Source organism: Amphiura filiformis, chromosome 2 (genome assembly GCF_039555335.1).
Source record: "Amphiura filiformis chromosome 2, Afil_fr2py, whole genome shotgun sequence".
Classification (NCBI taxonomy): Eukaryota; Metazoa; Echinodermata; class Ophiuroidea; order Amphilepidida; family Amphiuridae; genus Amphiura; species Amphiura filiformis.
The window spans coordinates 92049507-92069695 of record NC_092629.1 but is presented as its reverse complement, the minus strand read 5'-3'; the positions used below and the strand labels follow the sequence as shown (position 1 = coordinate 92069695).

General features: G+C 36.7%; 1 protein-coding gene across 1 annotated transcript in view; it reads left to right on the top strand.

The window, feature by feature from the left end:
* Nucleotides 1-24: 24 nt before the first annotated feature.
* The window catches only part of LOC140172085 (Fanconi anemia group A protein homolog), a 101627-nt gene continuing 81462 nt past the window's right edge, over nt 25-20189 (top strand). The window contains exons 1-8 of the mRNA XM_072195436.1: nt 25-177; nt 10137-10249; nt 11967-12057; nt 14305-14456; nt 15494-15586; nt 16862-17042; nt 17595-17680; nt 18199-18232. Coding sequence (XP_072051537.1) covers nt 126-177; nt 10137-10249; nt 11967-12057; nt 14305-14456; nt 15494-15586; nt 16862-17042; nt 17595-17680; nt 18199-18232 — 802 coding nt within the window. The 5' untranslated portion in view covers nt 25-125. The remainder of the gene's footprint in view (nt 178-10136; nt 10250-11966; nt 12058-14304; nt 14457-15493; nt 15587-16861; nt 17043-17594; nt 17681-18198; nt 18233-20189) is intronic.

The following is a 20189-nucleotide window of genomic DNA, read 5'->3' as shown; positions in this document are numbered from 1 at the left end:
GTTGTTGGTGGTTTGTTTATCAACAAACCAAAAGAGGTCGCACCAGCGGGAAAAATGAACTCAGGCGAATGAACTCGCGGTTCAAACCTTTTCGTGCTAGAAATTTACTTAGTAGCTAGTCAGAGATGGATACACAGAAGCTTCATCATCATAGTAAAAAGCTCAAAGATGTCTTGGGTAGGTTTGTGTTCATTTTTATTCATCAGTTTTGATATTACCGGTAAATGAGTCTGGATTGACATGCATGCCATTTTGCAAGCATGCCTTCCGAATTCTGCATCCCATACATGCATACCTGTACATGTGTAGACTGTAGTAGTGTATATTTATTATTATTTATTTTTCATGTAATATATGTAATTGTAAGCTTATGATCAATGGGTCAAGAAGTCAAATAGCACCCTGGGCTTTCTACGGCTACGCAGGAGGAACCTACGGAAATTTCCCACCCAACCAAAAAGGAATACTCTGAGTAGGTGTCCACCATGTCCACTGTGCAGCGCACGGCGTGCCGTTGTTTTCCGTTCACACACAAGCACACGGCTTGTTGAACGCAAAAAGCAAACGTTTTAGAATTGCTCTCATTTGTTTAATCAGAGAAGATGTAATAAAGAGGAGGGTCAACGGAATTATATCCTTGAGATAATCCCGTAGGTAATCCTGTCGCATCTATTCATAGTCCTTTATTCTCAAGTAGTTAGACATCCACTTGAAATATCCTATGATGTTATGTGTGTGACCGCCCATGGTTGACCACTTTTCACTTCAGAATTGAAAATATTTCCAATGTTTCTATAGAGAATTTGTTAAAAAGTATGAAACGCGTGTGTTAAGGACCTGCTGCTTGGATGGGATACCACATGTGGATAATACAAGAAAGAAATCGAGTGCTGTAAAATTTCCCCCCAAATCCACCGTTTTTTGTAAATATATAAATTTCTAAAGAAGAAATTTTTAGGATTTTTTTAGAGAGGTGATGATTGTTGATCATTTCTATTTTACTATTTTATGTATTTTCCTGTCATTTCCTGCCAACCCAATAAAGATATTCTGATAATTGATAACATTCTTTATCATAAATAATAGAGTCTGAAAGTGGCAACAAGTAGCAAAAATTATAATTTGCCATGGAACTTCAGTCATATTTTATCTGAAATCTGACAAGATGACAGGGTCTGCATGCATGGTGTGTATGGCATGATGACATGCACACACTGACCTATCCTAAAATCAGTTAGCATAACTTGTGTATCACACCCATCCCGGTTCAAACCCTATTGTGGTATTCTATTGTAAAGCAGCTAAATAGGGTGATTCATCATTTACTTTGAGTGAGCGGTCTCACACATAATTTGTTTGAGGATAGCTTGATCAACCTCCTCTTTATTACATCTTCTCTGGTTTAATATTTAAGATAGAGCTATACAACTTCGTAATACAACTAAAAAGGGATGAAATCAAATAGAAATCCAAAAAATATTGAAATCCGATGAGTATTTTTGCATCTACGATTTTCCAAAGTTGAGCTTTTTTCCGACTCGAGCGGCCATGTTGGTCGGTTTTTTGCTGATGGCTCCAATATTTTTCGTCAAAATGGTGATTTATATCTCAGAATAGAAACTACACGCCGCCTATAAATGATTATTTTTATTAATTGGATATTAAGTACAGACTTCAATGCCCTATATACTGAAATCCCTAGATTTTTTGAGAAAGGAAAGTATTTTAATATTTTTTTTAAAAATGTATCACTTACGGAAATATGGTTCCCGTGGCCCAATATACTGTATGTGATATGAAAATAAAGCTTGTTCTGTCGGCTACAAGATCCATTGAAAAAAATCTCTGTAAATCGCCCACGTGTATTTTCTTTCCCATACATTGTCATACCATACCCGCCCGTTGGTTTCAATGAGAAACAAGGTGAAAATCAGCTGCCGTGTTGCCAGCTAGCTCACGCAATATCGTCCCCACTGTTAGTGCACATGACTAGCGTACGTGCAAAACCAAGGCATGTGCCTGTTCTGTATGACGGCGCGCTGTCGAGTCTGCATGTGTTGCCGTATTCAACTAACACGTGGTTCGCTTCGAAGCCGGTTGGGGCCGGTTCTGTGTTGGTGATTGTAATTTAAAAAAATGACTGTTCATCTTCTGGTACATTTTAGAGATGTTTTATCCCGAGTTTTATAAACAATAAAAACCAGGCAGTTATGTGGTACAGGTTTTTGTTTAAAAAGATCATAGGCTTGCAGATGGTGAATAGAATGATTTGTTTTTAATGCAACCACGCAAACCATTAATATGTTGTCCCTCATTAATTGTCTACTACGATTGCTGGTCAATATGGTATCACCCAACAGGCCAAGTATATGCAGGATTGCAGTCGCGCACGAGGTGTAGCTGGGCTATTCCATTGTTTGGAATAGGGGTGATGTCGCAGGGTGATGTCATGGTGTATGATATTGGAGGGGCACTTTTCAAAGCCCTAAATTTAGATTAGTTTTTCTTTTTTTTTAAATAATACTTATTTATTTAGTATGTTTATTTTATATACGGTACAACATTTTTGTTGTTTCTTTTTTCGAATTTAAGCCCGTTTAAAAAAAAAAAAATTTAATTAAAAAAAAAATACACACCAACATTGGGTGGTGAGGGGGGAGGGGACCGGGAAAGAGGGATGGGAAGGGGTTTGGGACATGAGATGTGAAAGGAAGACATGCAAATCAATCTCTTAAAAAAAGTTTAAGACTTTTAACTTTAATTGTTCACAAATGTGTTTTAAATGTTTTCGTATTTTAATAGGTCTCAAGTTACTGGTAATTTCATGAAACAGGAGAGTTTAGGGGGATATGGGACTTTATCTTTGAGGTTTTTGTTTGTTTGTTTTGTTTTGTTTTTTGTTTTGAATATGCTCAATCAAGTCAATTAAAGAATTGTTTGTTGATGTTAATCTTAGCTCTAATTTTATTTTTGGTTCACATTTTGCAAGGGTTAAATTGCTCCTCGGTCTATACTTTGAAATACCCATAAACAAAATGGAATATTCCACTCAGTTAGCAATTGAATGAGACTTGTATTAAATGATTTTTATTTTATTTTTCAATCATCCTATTTTTACATCAAATAGGAAACAAATGTACATTACATATAATCAAAACAATTCATAAAGCCTACATTTAAATACATATGAACCTAAATTGAAGTTACAAAAATCCTCAACATGGATTGATTCACTATACTTGTTCCATGAATTGAGCAGGCCTACTCTATTATCTTCAACAAAAATATTTATACATTATAAAAATGACACAGACTAGAATTGTGTTCTTTCAAGTACAGGTATATTTTATTAGCAACATTACAATAGAAAATGTGAGCATTCATGTATCATGTTTTCCCTCAAGAGACAAAGGGTCGAAATTGAAGAACAATTAAAATTACCCCTTTAATTAAATGGAACATCCCATTTTAAGTATGTTATTTTAATTTTAAAAAGTTCATTTGAACACTCATACTTAATTCACTTCTCAACAATATTATACAGTTGCTGTCAAGTGTAAACAGATCACATTGCAAACATTACCAAACAAATTTATTATAGCAAATCTTGAGCTTCATTTGTACCATCGCTGTAAGATATGCTAATTTATGCAAATTAAGCCTTAAAACTAACAAAACATCAAATTATTGAACATAAAACTTGATCCACATCATGTGTACTAGTTACCAACATGCCAAGTTACATAAGAATTGCATTTCAAATAACTTCACAACAGTACTTTAGAAAATGTATTTCAATGTAGCACAATTTTTGTTATTCCCCATAGAGATTGTACAGGCTTGATTCACAGGTGGAGCCATGAAAGCAATGCATTATGGGTAATATCAAATATGAGGCAAAACGATGTTTTTCAAAGTGCGATAACTCAAGAATGGCTATAGCTATTTGAATAAAACTTAGAATATAGTTAGACAAGGGATGAATACTTCCAATAACAAACATTGCAGTGTCAAAGAAACAGTAATTTTGTTTACATATTGTCTACAAAAGCGCCTCTTTTGCACTTTTTACCAAAACGACGAAAATTATGCTTTTTGACGCCTTTAAAACGGTTGTTTCTGGGGACGGACGGTCCGATTTTGATAAATTTTTTTTAATGAGTGTCTTTCAACATACTCTTTAGGATAAAATTTAAAAAAATACACAATTAACAATTTAAAATTTTGACCTGGCACCCTACAGTAGGTCGCATGTCATGAGGTGGTCCATTTTGTGTTACATGGTCAAAATGGTCAAAAAAATTATTTTTTAATATGTTATAGATATTGTAAAACTGCAACATCTCATACCATTTGTACCTCAAAAATGTTTATCGTTTTGGCGTAGTTGCCTAATTAATAACTAATTAGCCCATAGGCCGCAATGTAAATCAAAATTTTCAAATGCGTTTTTCTCAAATTGGACCTTATTCACATAAAATACCCCACAACAAATGTCTGAAGTTGGATTTTGTCCAATGTGCTAGGATATGTTCACAACATAGTGATGCATCAGTCTCACCCTTCCAAAAAATTATGTAATCGCATTCACGATATACAGGGTGCGCCAAAAAAAGTTGATATTTTTTAATTAAAATTTAATTAATCATTCATATTTTCCCAACACTACTTCCTACCATTTTTATAATGCAAAAATTAGTTTCCTTGTGCAATTTCCTTTCAGAAAATACATACATTTATCATGATACAGTGAATATTAAAGGAGATATGGACCTTGGCAGTTTTTGCACGTGATTGCATTGACTTCTGTGCATTTAGAGGCAACCCGTGGTACAAAATGTAATGAGAAACTAATATGGAATATGAAATTGATCAATTTTGAAGTCAATCTTGTTTCTTTGAGTAATTGGCTCTAAATGAGACATTAAAAAGCTCAATATGATAAGGAGTTATGAAGATACAATAATTTATTCAAACCAACACTATGGAAATCTTACATTTTCCTATGCTAATACATTACTCCTGACCCACCTGCTCCTGACCCACCTGCTCCTCCACCCCATCAATTTTCAATTCCAGCTGATGCCATTTATTTAGTTTGACTCACTTTTCAGTACTAGCTTACACAGTTTTAGCCCTGTTCTTTAGCTTTAAAATGAGACCCAAAGTAGGTCAATAGGACAAGGGGTTGGTTCACTATGACATTTTTCATTCGTCTACATTCGAAAAATTGTAACACCTCCAACTTTTTGGGGGTACCAACTTGTGACATGCGACCAGTAGTGAGTCTCTGTCACCATGAGGATAATGTAGGTATGCTAGGTGAATTCAAATTTGCCATCAAACTGCATCATTTTATATATCAAATTAAAGCTCTTGAGTAAACAAAGCCAAAACTGAAAACCTTTTTTTCATTGCACTTTCCGTAGCAAAGTTACATCTTGTCAAAGATTGACTTTCATCAAAAAGATTCAGCTAGCAAAATTTCCCAAAACGGCATTTCGGGGTGTTTCTAGATCTTAGTCTCATTATGATAGCAGCTTTTTTAATGGAACTGCTATCAAAATCCTCTAAAATTCCATGTCGATTGTCTTATAACCATAAAAATCATATATTTGGGTCAAGTGAAGTATAGAAAACATATTTATGTACGTTTCCTTCTTCGGCCAGTTGTTTTAAATTTCTATGTAAATAATGCATTGACATTGTCGGCGAATTTGACTGACTAGCAAATGTGTTAACTAAGGTTTGCCTGGGATACCTAGATAATGTAGGTCACCACGTAAACTTGTATGGCTCAAAATTCGGACCGCTCACCATTAAGGGGGTACTACACCCTGGCCCTGGCCAATTTTGTACCTATTTTTGCATATTTCTCAAAAATTATAGCACATAGGTGACAAGTACATGTAAGACATGTATATTATAGGGGCAAGGACTACAACTACTGTACTGAAAATTCAGCAACTCAAAGCAAGTAGTTATTGATTTATTGATCAAATATTGGTTTTCCCTCATTTTTGACTGTAACTCCACAACTATTGTCTGTGCTGAAATAAAATTTCCAGTGCAGTAGTTGTAGTCCTTGCCCCTATAATAAACATATCTTACTTGTCCCCAATGCACTATAACTTTTTAGAAAAGTGCAAAAATAGGCAAAAAAATTGGCAGGGGTGTAGTACCCCCTTAAGTTTACTGCTTTCTGTGTTTTGAAATTTGTTGACGTTTTAACGATCCCCGATTCCCGGTCGATTATTTTAGCTGTGTCAATGCATTGAATTTGAATGCATTTTGAAATCATTAAAGGGGCATTTTGTGATCCACAGCCTCATCCCCCCACTTTTCTCAAAAAAAGTTGATATTTTTATATCACTGGAAACCTCTGGCTACATAATGTTTATGTACAAAATATTTCTTGCAGATTAATTCGTTTTGCAAAGATATCGTGAAATTTGAATTTCGTTCTATGGAGCAGTGTAATACATAAATCATGCATAACTCGCAAACGCAAAATCGGAATCAACTGACATTTTGGGAATAGGTTTTTTCGTGGATATGTACCGAAAAATGTCATAAAAAGAGGATGCTAGGATCACGAAATACTCCTTTAATAGAGTATGACATGAATACAAAGTATCGATTTTCATATTAAAAATACAAAGTATCTTGAATTTTTTTTTTTTTTTTAATAATTTTTTTTTTTTTTTTTTTTTTTTTTTTTTTTTGTTTTGGGTACCCGGTTACCCGCCCGAAAAATGCGGCGGGCACCCGGTACAAAATTACCCGAAAATGCCAGGCCTAATTCCAAGTTAAGTGGTTCAACCTAAATTCATTCCAGCTATTATGAGTACTAACAAAACCAGAGGCAGCCACCTGCAGGATTCAGTCCTACCAGTTCTCATTCTTCCTGAGCGTCATTAATTTGCCTGTGGAACGCACTACGGTACCAGCTTCAGTCGTATCTGCCCCGTCTTTGGAGACCTTCCAAAGCAGACTGAATTCACTATCGTTTCACTAGAATGGAAGAGGACTTTTTTACTCGCACATCGGCACCATTTCATCTGCACTCAGCGAATCTGTGTTTCCGCTCGCACCCTTTGCACCGCACACAGTACGACTATACTCTCGGGAGTGAAACAGTATGACTATACTCTGGAGTATAAGGCTAAGAGGACTGGCTAATGGTTGGGGCGCGACCACGAGCTTCATAATCAAAATGTTGCAGGTCCACGGTCGGTGTGTTGCGTCCTTGGGCAAGATAGCTTAGCAGGGGTACTACACCTGCCCAATTTTGTGCCTATTTTGCATTTTTCTCAAAAATTATAAGCGCATTGGTGACAAGTAAGATATGTATATTATAGGGGCAAGGACTACAACTACTACACTGGAAATTTTATTTCAGCACAGACAACAGTTGTGGAATTACAGTCAAAAATGAGGGAAAACCAATATTTGATCAATAAATCAATAACTACTTGCCTTGAGTTGATAAATTTTCAGTGCAGTAGTTGTAGTCCTTGCCCCTATAATATACATATCTTACTTGTCACCAATGCGCTATAATTTTTGAGAAAAATGCCAAAATAGGCACAAAATTGGCCAGGGGTGTAGTACCCCCTTAATTCCCATTGCTTCACTCCACCACTGGTTGTAAAATGGGGAGCTGTTGGGGGTAATCACAATCTAATTCTCTGAGAGTACCTGTGCATCAGTTGCGGACTTGGTGAAGGGGAAATGATTCTGATACGGCATAAAATAAGGATTCTGAAGGGTGCCCATTTCAAGGCAAATTTGAAAGGGCACATGTTAAAGAATTGACTTTGGACTTACTTGGACTTATTGCTTTCCTCCCTCGGATCCTGGGAACCTTGGAGCCAGCCGTTTCACTCACCATGGAAGTCCATATGCCTTTGTTTGTGACCATACTCCTTGAATTGTAGATTGATGTAATCCCAAGTTCTTGGCAGCTGTTTTTTTATGTTGTCAAGCCAGCGCTTTGGGGGTCTACCTCTAGGCCTGTGTCCAGGTATTCTACCTTCAAGGGCATGTTTAGGGTATCTGTCCTTTGGCATACATATGATGTGACCAAAGTAGAACAGTTGTTTGGCTTTGATTTTGTCTAGTATTGTGACCTGACTGCTTGTTGCCTCTCTTATTGATGTGTTCCGTAGCCTATCTCTTCTGGAGACTCCCATTATCCATCTTTAAAACAAGACATCTCGAACACCAACAATCTCTTCTCGTCTCTTTTCTTGAGCGTCCAAGCTTCTGCCCCATATGTAATTGCTATTGACAAGATTAACACCTGGTTGGTAGAGTTCCATTTTTGTGTCAATACTAATTTCTTTTGACTTCCATATTGTGGTTAACTTCCGCATGCTTCCCATTGCTAGTCCAATCCTCCGTTTGATGTCTTCCGTACTGGTTGAATTCTCTGTGATAACTCCTCCCAGGTAGGTGAAGGTTTGGACTTGCTTCAGTTGGTCACTTTCTATGAAGATGGTTATTGGGTGGCTGACTATGTTGATGATCTGTACTTCAGTTTTCCCTTGCTTATAGTGAGGCCAAATTTCCTGCTTTGAGTGTGGACTAGAGTTGCAAGTGATTGAAGATCTTCCTCTGAATCTGCCATTAACACAACATCATCGGCAAACCGCGGGTTGTTAAAGAATAGTCAGCAATTAATAGGGCATCAAGGCAACTGTCAGGGGGCAATTTGCCTTCGGGTATTTTGCAGCCTGCTGATATATCCTAATGCATGAATTGCAGCGGAGCAATAATTGTTGAAGTGTGCTGATAACTAGGTCATGCTTAGATGAAGTGCATGTTAAATCACCGACATTTTATTTTTTATGCGGGGATGATCATTGAGTGTGTAGAAGATGCCATGTAGGCTCCTGGCAAACCTAGCCTCAGGGCAAGGGGTGAATAACTTACATACTCGAATTAGAACACGATAGTTACACCCTGGGGGAGGCACTCCCTACATGTAACTGAAATGACAGGGATGTGCCTAGGCCATGTTAAAAGTAGGGGGCTTTCAGGTCAAATACATGTACAATTACAAAAATATGGGGTTGTTCAGTACACAACCTGAATAAAAATGGGGTCATTCGGTATGAAGCTTTATATAAAGTGGGCCATTTTTGGGGTAACAAACTGTAAAATTGGGGTCATTGGGTACAAGATTGCCAAAATGGTGTTATTGAGCACATTAAGTGCCAAAACTGTGAAAAAGAAACTTGGCCACCTTGGGAACTTGAATCAAGCAACTGGATGTTAACTTTTGGGAATAAAAAGGGGGTCATTGGGTAGCAGGAAATAGAAAACGGGGGGTCATTGAGTACCTGATTTTTTTAAAAGGGGGTCATTGGGTATTAGGTAGGACAATAGCTGAATGTGCGATCACGGGGCAGGGGAAATAAAAGAAAATCACATTTTTAATAATATTACTTACTATTTTTTGTTATTTGATAAAATTAGAATCACAAAATGTTCTGATAATTAATATGAACAGGGTGCATTCATATTATTTTCATGACTAAACAGTTGTTTATGTCCGAGGGCCATAACCATTTAGTCATGGAAATATATGAATAAACCCTTGACTCATTGGCAAATTTGAACTTTCTATCATGCTTTCCATGGTCAGAAAGTAAATATTTTGTTCTGGGACTGAATTATTTGGGCTAACCAATTGGCTCTTGTTGTCATGATTACTTTCACTCCGAAAAAAGCTGGATTGAGATCAACAGACAATGGACGCCTGCTGGAGCTTCGCCCAGGAACCCTATGGGGAGATAGATCCTTCGAAGTTGGTGTACCTAAACTATGGAACACACTGCTTGTAGTACCGTACTAAGAACATGTGACAATATCACAGCTTTCAAATTTGGACTTAGGACCCATCTGTACAATGAGGCATTCAAAAGTGACTCTTTTAGTATTTGACTATTTTTCTTATGAACTGTGTCACCATGTTGATATACTTTTCTCAGATCTTTTGAACTTGTTGTGTCAAGCGCCATTGAGTGTCGAAGGCGGATACCGGCGCTATATATCGTCATTATTAATTATTTTAAAATCAACCAATCAGGATGATTAAAAAAAAAAAGATTTTTCTAATTTTTGATTAGCCAATAGGAAGCTCCATAAGAGGCCATTATCAGGAGGCAGTAAGACATTGCTAAGAGAAGCTGTTCTACAACTTATAGATCATCATCAACAATTGGACCTACTTATTAAAGAGGTAAGGATTTAGCCAATAGGAAGCTCTGTTATATAATTGAGTTGTTCGTAGTGGAACCTCTTCCCTCCTAAACCATAAGCTTCCAGCATCTATAGGATTATGATGATTTTATCTTCTGCGCTGTATTTTGTGTGTAAATCCCCACTACACTTTCATTTCGTCATATTAATAAGTGCCCTATCCAAAATTAACTTTGAACGTTTGGACAGTATTTTTTGTGGGACATGAGAGCACATCAGACATATCGAATTGTATTCTGAATACGAAGAATGTCCTAATGATAGCCTTTTTCATTTGTCTTAGCCAGGCATTGTCTAGCTTTTGAGTTGTCCTTTTGCCATAGGCTTGCTGTTTCATCTGTCCTGGCTTCAGCTTTTGCAGCTATAGGCCTATATCACAGCATCTTTTACGAGTGGTGGGAATCAATTACCTTTGTTTTAATATCCCTTATAGCAATTTATTTGAATGCTTTGCAATTAATGGTTGCACTTGTTGTAGTCATGTAGCTGACTTAAAGAAGGGACTGGTGGTTATCTCGATGTATCTTTCTCCACCCACCAGTTCCAAGTACAGGGCAATAAAAACAGAGAAAAAAAAAGAATGTCCTAATGATATCAAATAATTTGAATTTTTTGAAATTTGCGATATATATAATATACAGTACTTGAAGTAAACTTTATAAATCTAATGATATTTACTTAAAGTGTATGTAGCTGGGATGAAATCAATTGGGTCCTTTTTGGGAAAAATGTATATATCTACAATATGAAAGGTCAAAATTTTCAATTGATCATCGGCTTTTCCTCCCAGCTACATACACTTTCACTACATATCATTAGATTTAGAAAGTTTACTTCGAGGACTGTTAAATATCAAACATTTTAGAAATATCAAATTTTAATCATTTGTCATTGCAAATTTCAAAAATTAAAAATTACTTGATAATATCAGAAGGACATTCCTCATATTCAATTCGATATGTCTGATGTGCTCTCATGTCACATAAAATATACTGTCAAAACATTCATACCAGAGCCCTAAAGCACCTAGAGCGAAAGCGTTAATATACTGCCAAGCTACAGTGTTTAGTTATCTGTTACTACCGTACTGACGCGAGTATAGTCCCACCTTCGAGTAAAGTCCCACCCCAAATTTTCGAAAAATTTCAGAAATTAAAAAAAAAGAATGCATTCAAATTCAATGCATTTTGAAATCATTAAAATAGAGTATGACATGAATACAAATTATCAATTTTCATATTAAAAATACAAAACATCTTGAATTTTATTTTTTTTTAGGTCAACCATGAATGATCCTAGCATTTAGGTCTAGGTCCTGGGACACTCCAAAGCCGAAAAAAAAAAAAAAAAAAAAAATTGAAATTCGAGTATAGTCCCACCCCCTCCCCCCACCCCCAATTTTGAAAAATGTTCACCCGAAAATGGGGTGGGACTATACTCACGTCAGTACGGTACATTTCATGTTCCATCAGGAACTAAACCAAAAGTTTGATGACATCTTATAAACTAAAGTGCCTTTGTTAGGATTCTGATGACCCCCTCACTTCATCCCTATAATGTAAGTCTGAACTGAAATATTAAAAATTCTAACTTAAAAAAAACCCAACTCTGACCGAAATTTTAACTAGTTTTTTACAAACATTTTTGACCCCCTCCCCCTAACGAAAGGACTTTTATTTTTGGTTTGTTCCTTATAGAGCTCCAGTTTGCAGAATTCATCAAGAAATGTGATCCCTTCAGAAGTCAACAAAGATGACACAATATCTCACACGCATGGACAATTTTCGGGTAAGAAAATGTTTGCAAATACCGTAACCACTCGGGTATAAGCCCACCCCCCCAATGTAAATGGCAGATTTCACTTCAAAAATGGGGGTGGGCTTATAACCGGAGAAGGGCTAGTGCATGAATTTAAATATTTAGAACAATCATCCCCCATTTGTATATATACCCAATGTACCAGTATACAAATATTAACTGTCTTTGAGTGTGACTGTGATGGGTCGAAATATAATCATGAGGTGAAAGATGGATTGTTCCATTCCACGAGCAGGAAATTTAAGACAGTTAATATTTTTTTTATATCACTCATACATAAATTTCTCAAAAATACTATTTAAGATAGGGAATACATTTTTTCATCAACATAACACCATGTTTTGCCATTATACTTAACATTTTGGTGTCCACTGTCCACCCCATAACTAAATCGGCGAATCTAAAAGTCAGTGCATGGCTTGGCGTGGCGCAGGTGCACTACGGCGCAGCACTATGATGGTAAAAACTATCACATGGAGAGGCTGATGGTAAAAATGATAAATGGCTATCAACCAATGAACTGTCTAGAATTTATGTACGAGTGATATAATAATTGCACTGCCAGATGGTACTAGCGTTGTTTTTAATCGGAATTATCATTATATAAAAGACTTTCAATTAACGCCCCCTTTCGAAAATGTTTTGACCCAGGGGCGTTTATTTGATATTATACGGTACATGTAGGTAGATTGAGTGACTGTATATTCAACCTAGTTATTACCCCCTCCCTCATAAGCCCCCTATACCAAATTTTTCAAATGACAACTGCAGGGATGCCAACTAGTACGATTTTGCCGTATTTTGTACTATTTTTTGTTTAAAATACGATTTTACGTTTTCCCCTACAAAAATACGATTTTCTGTTTAGCCTATCGAAAAAAAAAAATTATTAACCACCTAATGCTATGTCTTCTGAAGGTATTTAGTTAACTATTTAGATCTATTGGTGCAAAAGAATAAGCAAACAAGGTTTCCGACCTCCTTTTACTTCCGACTTTCGCACCATGCATGCACATTAAAGAAATATTTAATAAGCCTACAAGATGGTTTCCGAAATAATTTTCTTCTGACTTGCAGATTTTTCATGCACATTAATATTTTTTATTAACCACCTAATGCTATGTCTTCTGAAGTTATTTAGTTAACTATTTAGCTCTATTGGTGCAAAAGAATAACCCTACAAGAAGGTTTTCCGACCTCCTTTTACTTCCGACTTTCGCACGATGCATGCACATTAAAGAAATATTTAATAGGCCTACAAGATGGTTTCCGAAATAATTTTCTCCTGACTTCCGAATTTTTCATGCACATTAATATTTTTTTATTTTAAAGCATCTTCATCTAACTGCTATATGCTACGTCTTCTGGAGGTATTTAGTTAACTATTTAGGTCTGCAAAAGAGTAAGCCTGTAAGATGCTTTCCGCTTTTGTTTTCTCAATGACTGCACGCAGTGGCACATTAATATTTTTAATATTTTTCTTTAACCATGCATACATATAGACAAATTACTATACATTGTAGGCCTACCCAGTATAGTCTTCTAATTGACATTGACATTACACTGTTCAATTTTTTTTTGAAAACATGAACAAAACCCGATGTTGGGCCTATTGACTGATACTATAGTGATTAATTTAATAATTAATTTTTAACTGTGCATCACATATCCGAAAATCAGCTTGATCAGTCATGTGATTAAGGAAATATGACGACTTTAAGATGGCCGCTTTCCATGTTAAGTATAGCAAAGTAGCACTTTCAATGAGTGATAACTCGTAAAGGAAGCATCTTTATGTATTGATTTATTACTTTGATGGAATGGTTCTTTGGCATTGCCAAATTTGATTGCAAATTCATAAGGCGGGCCCCTGGACCCCGGCCGTAGTCGCGAGCGCTACGCTCGCTATGCTTCACAAGTGTCCCCATTTCTAGTTTTCAAAAGTTGGCAGGTATGCAACGGGTCATTTTAGCTGAAGTTAGTTTTTAATGTTTATAGCTAGTTACAAGTAAAATTACACATAATCTCAAAAAATACAGTTTTGTATGGCAAAATACAGTTTTGGGGTCTGTGAGTACAGTTTCTTGAGTTGCAAGGTTGGCATCCCTGCAACTGTGTAAGCACCCTCTTTTCAGTGCACCTGTAGGGGGGTGGCTATTGTGTGACTGATACAATGGATTCCAATAAAGTTTTTTATGCTATTTTCCCTTATTGCAGTTGATTCCTGTATATCCTATCTCAAAGCGCAGTCGGAAGCAGCTGGCATACCACTGGCAACACTAGCAGCTAATGTGTGTGTTGCCAAATTGAGTGAAGTTCTTCAGCAGTATGAACCTACAAAGTGTCCATACTTTGATAAAGAGGCAAAGGTAATTGGGCTATTCCATTTATAATCCACATGGGGAGTATGTTTTTCAAATGTAATTGGTCAGGATTAATCATTTTGAAACCCATACTCCCTCTGTATTATGGCTTTACCTATATCTTCCACAACTGGAGTGAGTTTTTCAAATGTTAGTTACCCAATTCTCTATTCTATTCAAAACTCATACTCCCTCTGTGGAAGACTTTAACCGACTCTTCCACAGGGGTAGTGTGGATTTTCAATGGAATAGCCCATTGTCATAAACATTGGTCTATTCCAGTTGAAATCCATAATGAAGACATGACCGTAATCTCATATACAGGTAGTGTGGAATTCAAATGAAGTCACCCATTCAGGTAATTAACTCCATTTGAAATTCACACTCACTGTGTGGGAGATTACATGTTATGACTTCCACAGGGGGTATATGGATTTTAATTCAAATATAGCACATTGTACTTGTGTAACTGTAAAGTGAAGGTATACCATTTATAACTAACTTACATTGGTGAATCAAGAAGGTGGTAAGTGCATTTCTAGCATTTAACAAGAAAACACAATTTTATTAGCCCCCACACATATGTGGGGGCTTATGTTTTCATCCAGATGGCTGCCAGCCATGGTTGGCTGCCTGTCTGCCTGGTTGGTTGGATGGTTGGCTGTCCATCTGGGCGACCTTTAATCCACTGTGCAGCTTGAATGCAATAACAAATCAACTTCAAACTTGGTATGGTGATAGGATATGATGGGCTGATGTGCTGTATAGTTTCATTTTATTTGCATATTTTGCCCACATTTTCAATAATCCACTCGCTTATCATCCCCTAACTTCTAAACTCATTTAAAATTGTAATATTGATATTTGTAAATGGAGGTGTTATGTAAATGAGTTATAATTTATATTGTTACTGTACAGGTCAGTAGCTCACATTTTACCAGTTTTAAATATACTTGCAGGGCCTCCTTTCAACTAAGTCCTTTGTCTTTGAAGGGCTAAAGAAAGTTTACATAAATAAAATAAATGTGCTTGTTTGCTTTCAGAATGCTGTTGAATCTATCCTGGACATTGTTGCCACATTGAAAGAAACACACTCTTTTGACAGGATGCAATTTGTCAAGGAACTCAATGCCAAGGTAATTTTCTACATCCAAATATACTTAAATGTATTAGGAATGTAATAAAAATGCACCCAAATGAATTAAGAATATACCTAAATGTTTTAAGAATACACCTAAATGTATTAGGAATACACCCACATGTATTAGGAATACACCTGAATGTGTTAGGAATACACCTAAATGTATTAGGAATACACCCAAATGAATTAAGAATACACCTAAATGTGTAAGGAATACACCTAAATACACCCAAATGTAATAAAAATGCACCCAAATGAATTAAGAATATACCTAAACTAGATTTCGCGGTTCTCGGTCGGGCGGTTCTCGTGATAGGCCTATTTCAAAATATCCAAAACCCGTTACCAATATACCTGCCATGACCTTTCAAACTACTTTGAAATGCGTCTCTCAATGATCAAGACTCAACTTGACACAACTTAATCAAATATGTTTGTTTTGTAGCTGTGATGCTTACTTAGGTAGTTCGGTAGGCCTACCCATAATCTGGAAATCCACCATTCGCCTCTTCCAAGCCCTGTCCATTGGAGGCTGTTACTAAAGTAATAAAATCAATCGGGAGAAACGTGATTGTGTACGCAAACGCGGTTATAGCCCTTACCATAACTGATTATTTTTATGGTAACCATTCTGGAGGACCCCGGAAATAGCCATGTTCTGCTGAAATAGGCCTATGTTCCGTATATCGAAATATATGTATTGAAAATAGGCCTATTGGTCCGTTGAGATGCACCTGTTAGTCACACTGTAATGCTTTCCGATGCGTGCACTGTACTCCGCGCACAATCCCGTTGATACTCCGCGATAGCGCACCGTGTGCACGAGGTAGCGCGCAGACAGACGGACAAACTCTCTATAATTAGTATTAAGATGTTTTAGGAATACACCTAAATGTATAAGGAATACACCCAAATGTATAAGGAATACACCCAAATGTATAAGGAATACACCCAAATGTATTAGGAATACACCCAAATGTATTAGGAATACACCTAAATGTATTAGGAATACACCCAAATGTATTAGGAATACACCCAAATGTATTAGGAATACACCTAAATGTATTAGGAATACACCCAAATGTATAATGAATACACCAAAATGTATAGCAAAGTATAATTCAAAATCTGTAAAGCACAAAAACCTATACACATGAAAATGAGCACTTTTACAGAGTGGGTAGTAAATAAACTGTTGAAAGTAGAGACATTTCTTTTATGAAACAAATGAAAAGCTATATCAAAATTCCTGTTTTCTTGTTTTCCACAGGGACCATTGCCTCTGGAGTTACTATGGCGATTGCATGTCAAATCCATCATGACCTTTGACCTATTCATCACATCTAATTTGGGTCAGTCTCAAGCCTTCACAACATTTACCAGTGACGTTGGACGTTGCTCGTTGATGTGTGTGGAAGAGGCACAAGAAATATGTACTGACATCATGAAAGGTAATGGTTACAGACCAAAACTGAATGAATGAAAAGTTGAACCAATTTCTCACGACTTAATTGTTTAGCTGTGGTGGCCTGCGGCCGACATCCATCGACCTTCGGTGCCAACTGATGTTACTGGGAAGTTCGAGGAGTCACATGAACTAGCATGTGACGCAATGAGCCGGTTGTATGATATTGGGAGGTGGTGGCGTCCTCTGTCTTTGTTAAGGTCGCTGTTTACCAAAACTGAGATATTACATTTTGAAATTCATAGTTACACCCCCTATAGAAGACATGACCTTAATCTAAAGTGGCAAGTTCTCCATGTCCCGGAAAAACGGAAAAATCCACGGAATTTAAGAAAAAAACGGAAAGCACAGAATTTCGCGGATAGATGTTTTTCCTTGAGAAAAATAAAAATGAAGAAAAAATAATGAGAATGTGAGGTAAAAATAATGAAAATGAACTGTCTTCTTAGATATCAACCTTAAAACAACTAGACATAGAGTAGACATACGCTTATATATTTAATTGTTTTGATTTGTATTTTTTTTTTTTTATTTTCAGATATTTCTCAGCTCTTAATTGCCAATGGATATGGGTCTAGAATTGAAGTTGATGAATCGTCGTCTTCTGCTACAGCAGTGCAAAAGGTAGGTAAAGGGGACAGACCTGTGTTCACAGGCCAGAGTCTCTTGCTGGAAGCGATTGGGCTAGACTCCCCCTCCATATAATGTTACTGCCATTGCTACACCTCTTCCACAGTGCGTGTTACCTGATTGGCACTGAATAAAGTCGGTACCCATTTGTAAACCCGGGTGGGGAGTTGTTTGAGGTAAACTTTTTTCAATGGCCCTCTCTCATGTTGTTCCACTGGAAAATCTGATTCATATAATACGTCCAGCTCCCTGAGTACACTTGCATTTTAGTTTCCCATCAAGTTTTCAAATTCAACCCGGGTTTTTCAAATTTCTACAATCTACATACCGTGATCGCCGTAGCTAATTCTCTCTCTTGAAATTTCAAAGGTAAAGGTCCGTTATTTCGAGGCCTAAACCTCGATCAAGTTGGCACCAGGTTGTCTGTATATTTGAAATCAATATTAATGAGTTAATTTGAATATTTTTGTGGCCACATATACATCTAATTCTTGTTGACTATTACTTTGCAGGCATGTGTTGTTCTGTTGGACACTATTTGTGAAAGTAAGTGTTGTCCTTATTGTTTCATTATCTTCCTGGTTTTATTTAGCCATAAAGGGGGATTATGCAATGGCGAATTCTTTCTTTGTATATACAGCGTGTCCCAAAAGTAACTTAACATTGTGAATTTGCCATATCTCAAATATTTCCTACGTCATACCAAAATGGATAACATATTCACATAGATTGTTCTTTTAGAATTATTCTGATACCAAAAACAGCATTATTGATGACCCCTTGACCTTACTGTGCGACTGTACATATGTTTGTATCAAACCCACAAAAGCAAGCTCATAAGTATGTTCTTTGTTCAAGCACATGAATGATGTGCTTCCCTGAACGATAGAGTTGGTTCACTCACTGCACATGCTACATTTAGGTATGAACATTCATGGATTACATGGCCTAGCGTAAGCGTGACAGTTGCTTTAGATTAAAATTAGGATATATTGACAATATTAAACTTTACTTTAAAACAGTTGAAGTGAAGATGAGTTTCCTATAGATCAACGGATTCAGATCGTATGGTTCTTTGCCGAGACAAAGTCGGACAAACTCTACTCAAAAGTCCAAGGAGCATTTTAATGTAACTTATGCACCCAGCCGAAATACGATCCAGCAACTAGTGCAGAAATTCCTATCAACTGGATCTGTTCATGATCTACCTCAGGCAGGACGTGGAAGAACAGGAAGATCGGCTACAAACATAGATGTCATACGAAGAGCGGTGGCAAAAAACCCAAAACGATCAGTACGTCGACTTTCAATGGAGAATAACGTACCGCGTACAACTGTTCATCGAATCCTCAGAAAAGATCTTAAGCAGTTTCCATATAAAATCCAGATAAAACACGAAATGAAGATTACGCATTGAAAACAAACAAACAAACAAACAATCAATCAAACAAACATAGCAAAATTAAACAAAACATATTTTAATCGATAACACGTTATATCGTGTTATCACGTCTCAAATGATGAGACTTATTTTGCGTTTATAAAAGTGGGTTTTACGGCACGGTAGATATCCGTTAATTTCATGCCAAAGGGTCATGACCACATAGGCATGTTTGGTATCATAACATTTCTAAAAGGATTATCTACATACTGTGCAATTTTTGTAACAACACTATAAACCCAAGGCAAGTTATGGCAAGTTTACAATGTTAAGTTACTTTTGGGACACCCTGTAATATAGATGTAGGGTGTTCCATGTGAAATTTGTTAGTCAAGTAGCTGATGTGCATAAAAATTGAAAAATCTGACAGATTTTTACATAATTTGTTGAATTGTTGACCCTCAATTTATTTCGCTTGCACAGAAAATCAGAAAAGGGTAGGGCTTTGGGATTATGAACATTTTTTCTTTTAGTGTGTTTTTTTTCTTATTTTAACAGCCCCTGATCTCGTAACTTTTTATTTTGTCAGGCCTTGCGATGCCCCATATGCAAATGGGTCCATGAGCTTGCTCCCCTTCCCTTGTCGGCAGTACCAATGCCACATATAGGGATGGGGATTGTCTTATTTGGCTAGATTGCATCCAACAAGAACTCATGAGGGTGCATTTTGGCTAGCTTAACTGGCCTGTTCTGTCATGTCAGGATAGTATACAAATATATACTGCCATGAGAGGTTCTGGTTAAAACTATGGGCCCGAGGTGAGATCAATAGTACTATTGATCTCAGCGAGGACCATAGTTTTACTGAGAACCTCGAATGAAGGCAGTATATATTTGTTTATATCCTTCATTCATAGATTTTTTGTTCATTGATTGGTTAAAAGATGATATGAAAACTCCACCATGCTTCAAGATAGGCCTAGGCCTATGCACAGTAGGCCGGTTTAGGCGGTTCAAAAACTCGCACTGTCATGTTCATGTGTTAGTGGTTTTTAAGCTTACTCACTTTCAGTGTTTATTTGTTCAAGTTGTTAGGCCTACATGTAAAAAGATTTACATGTG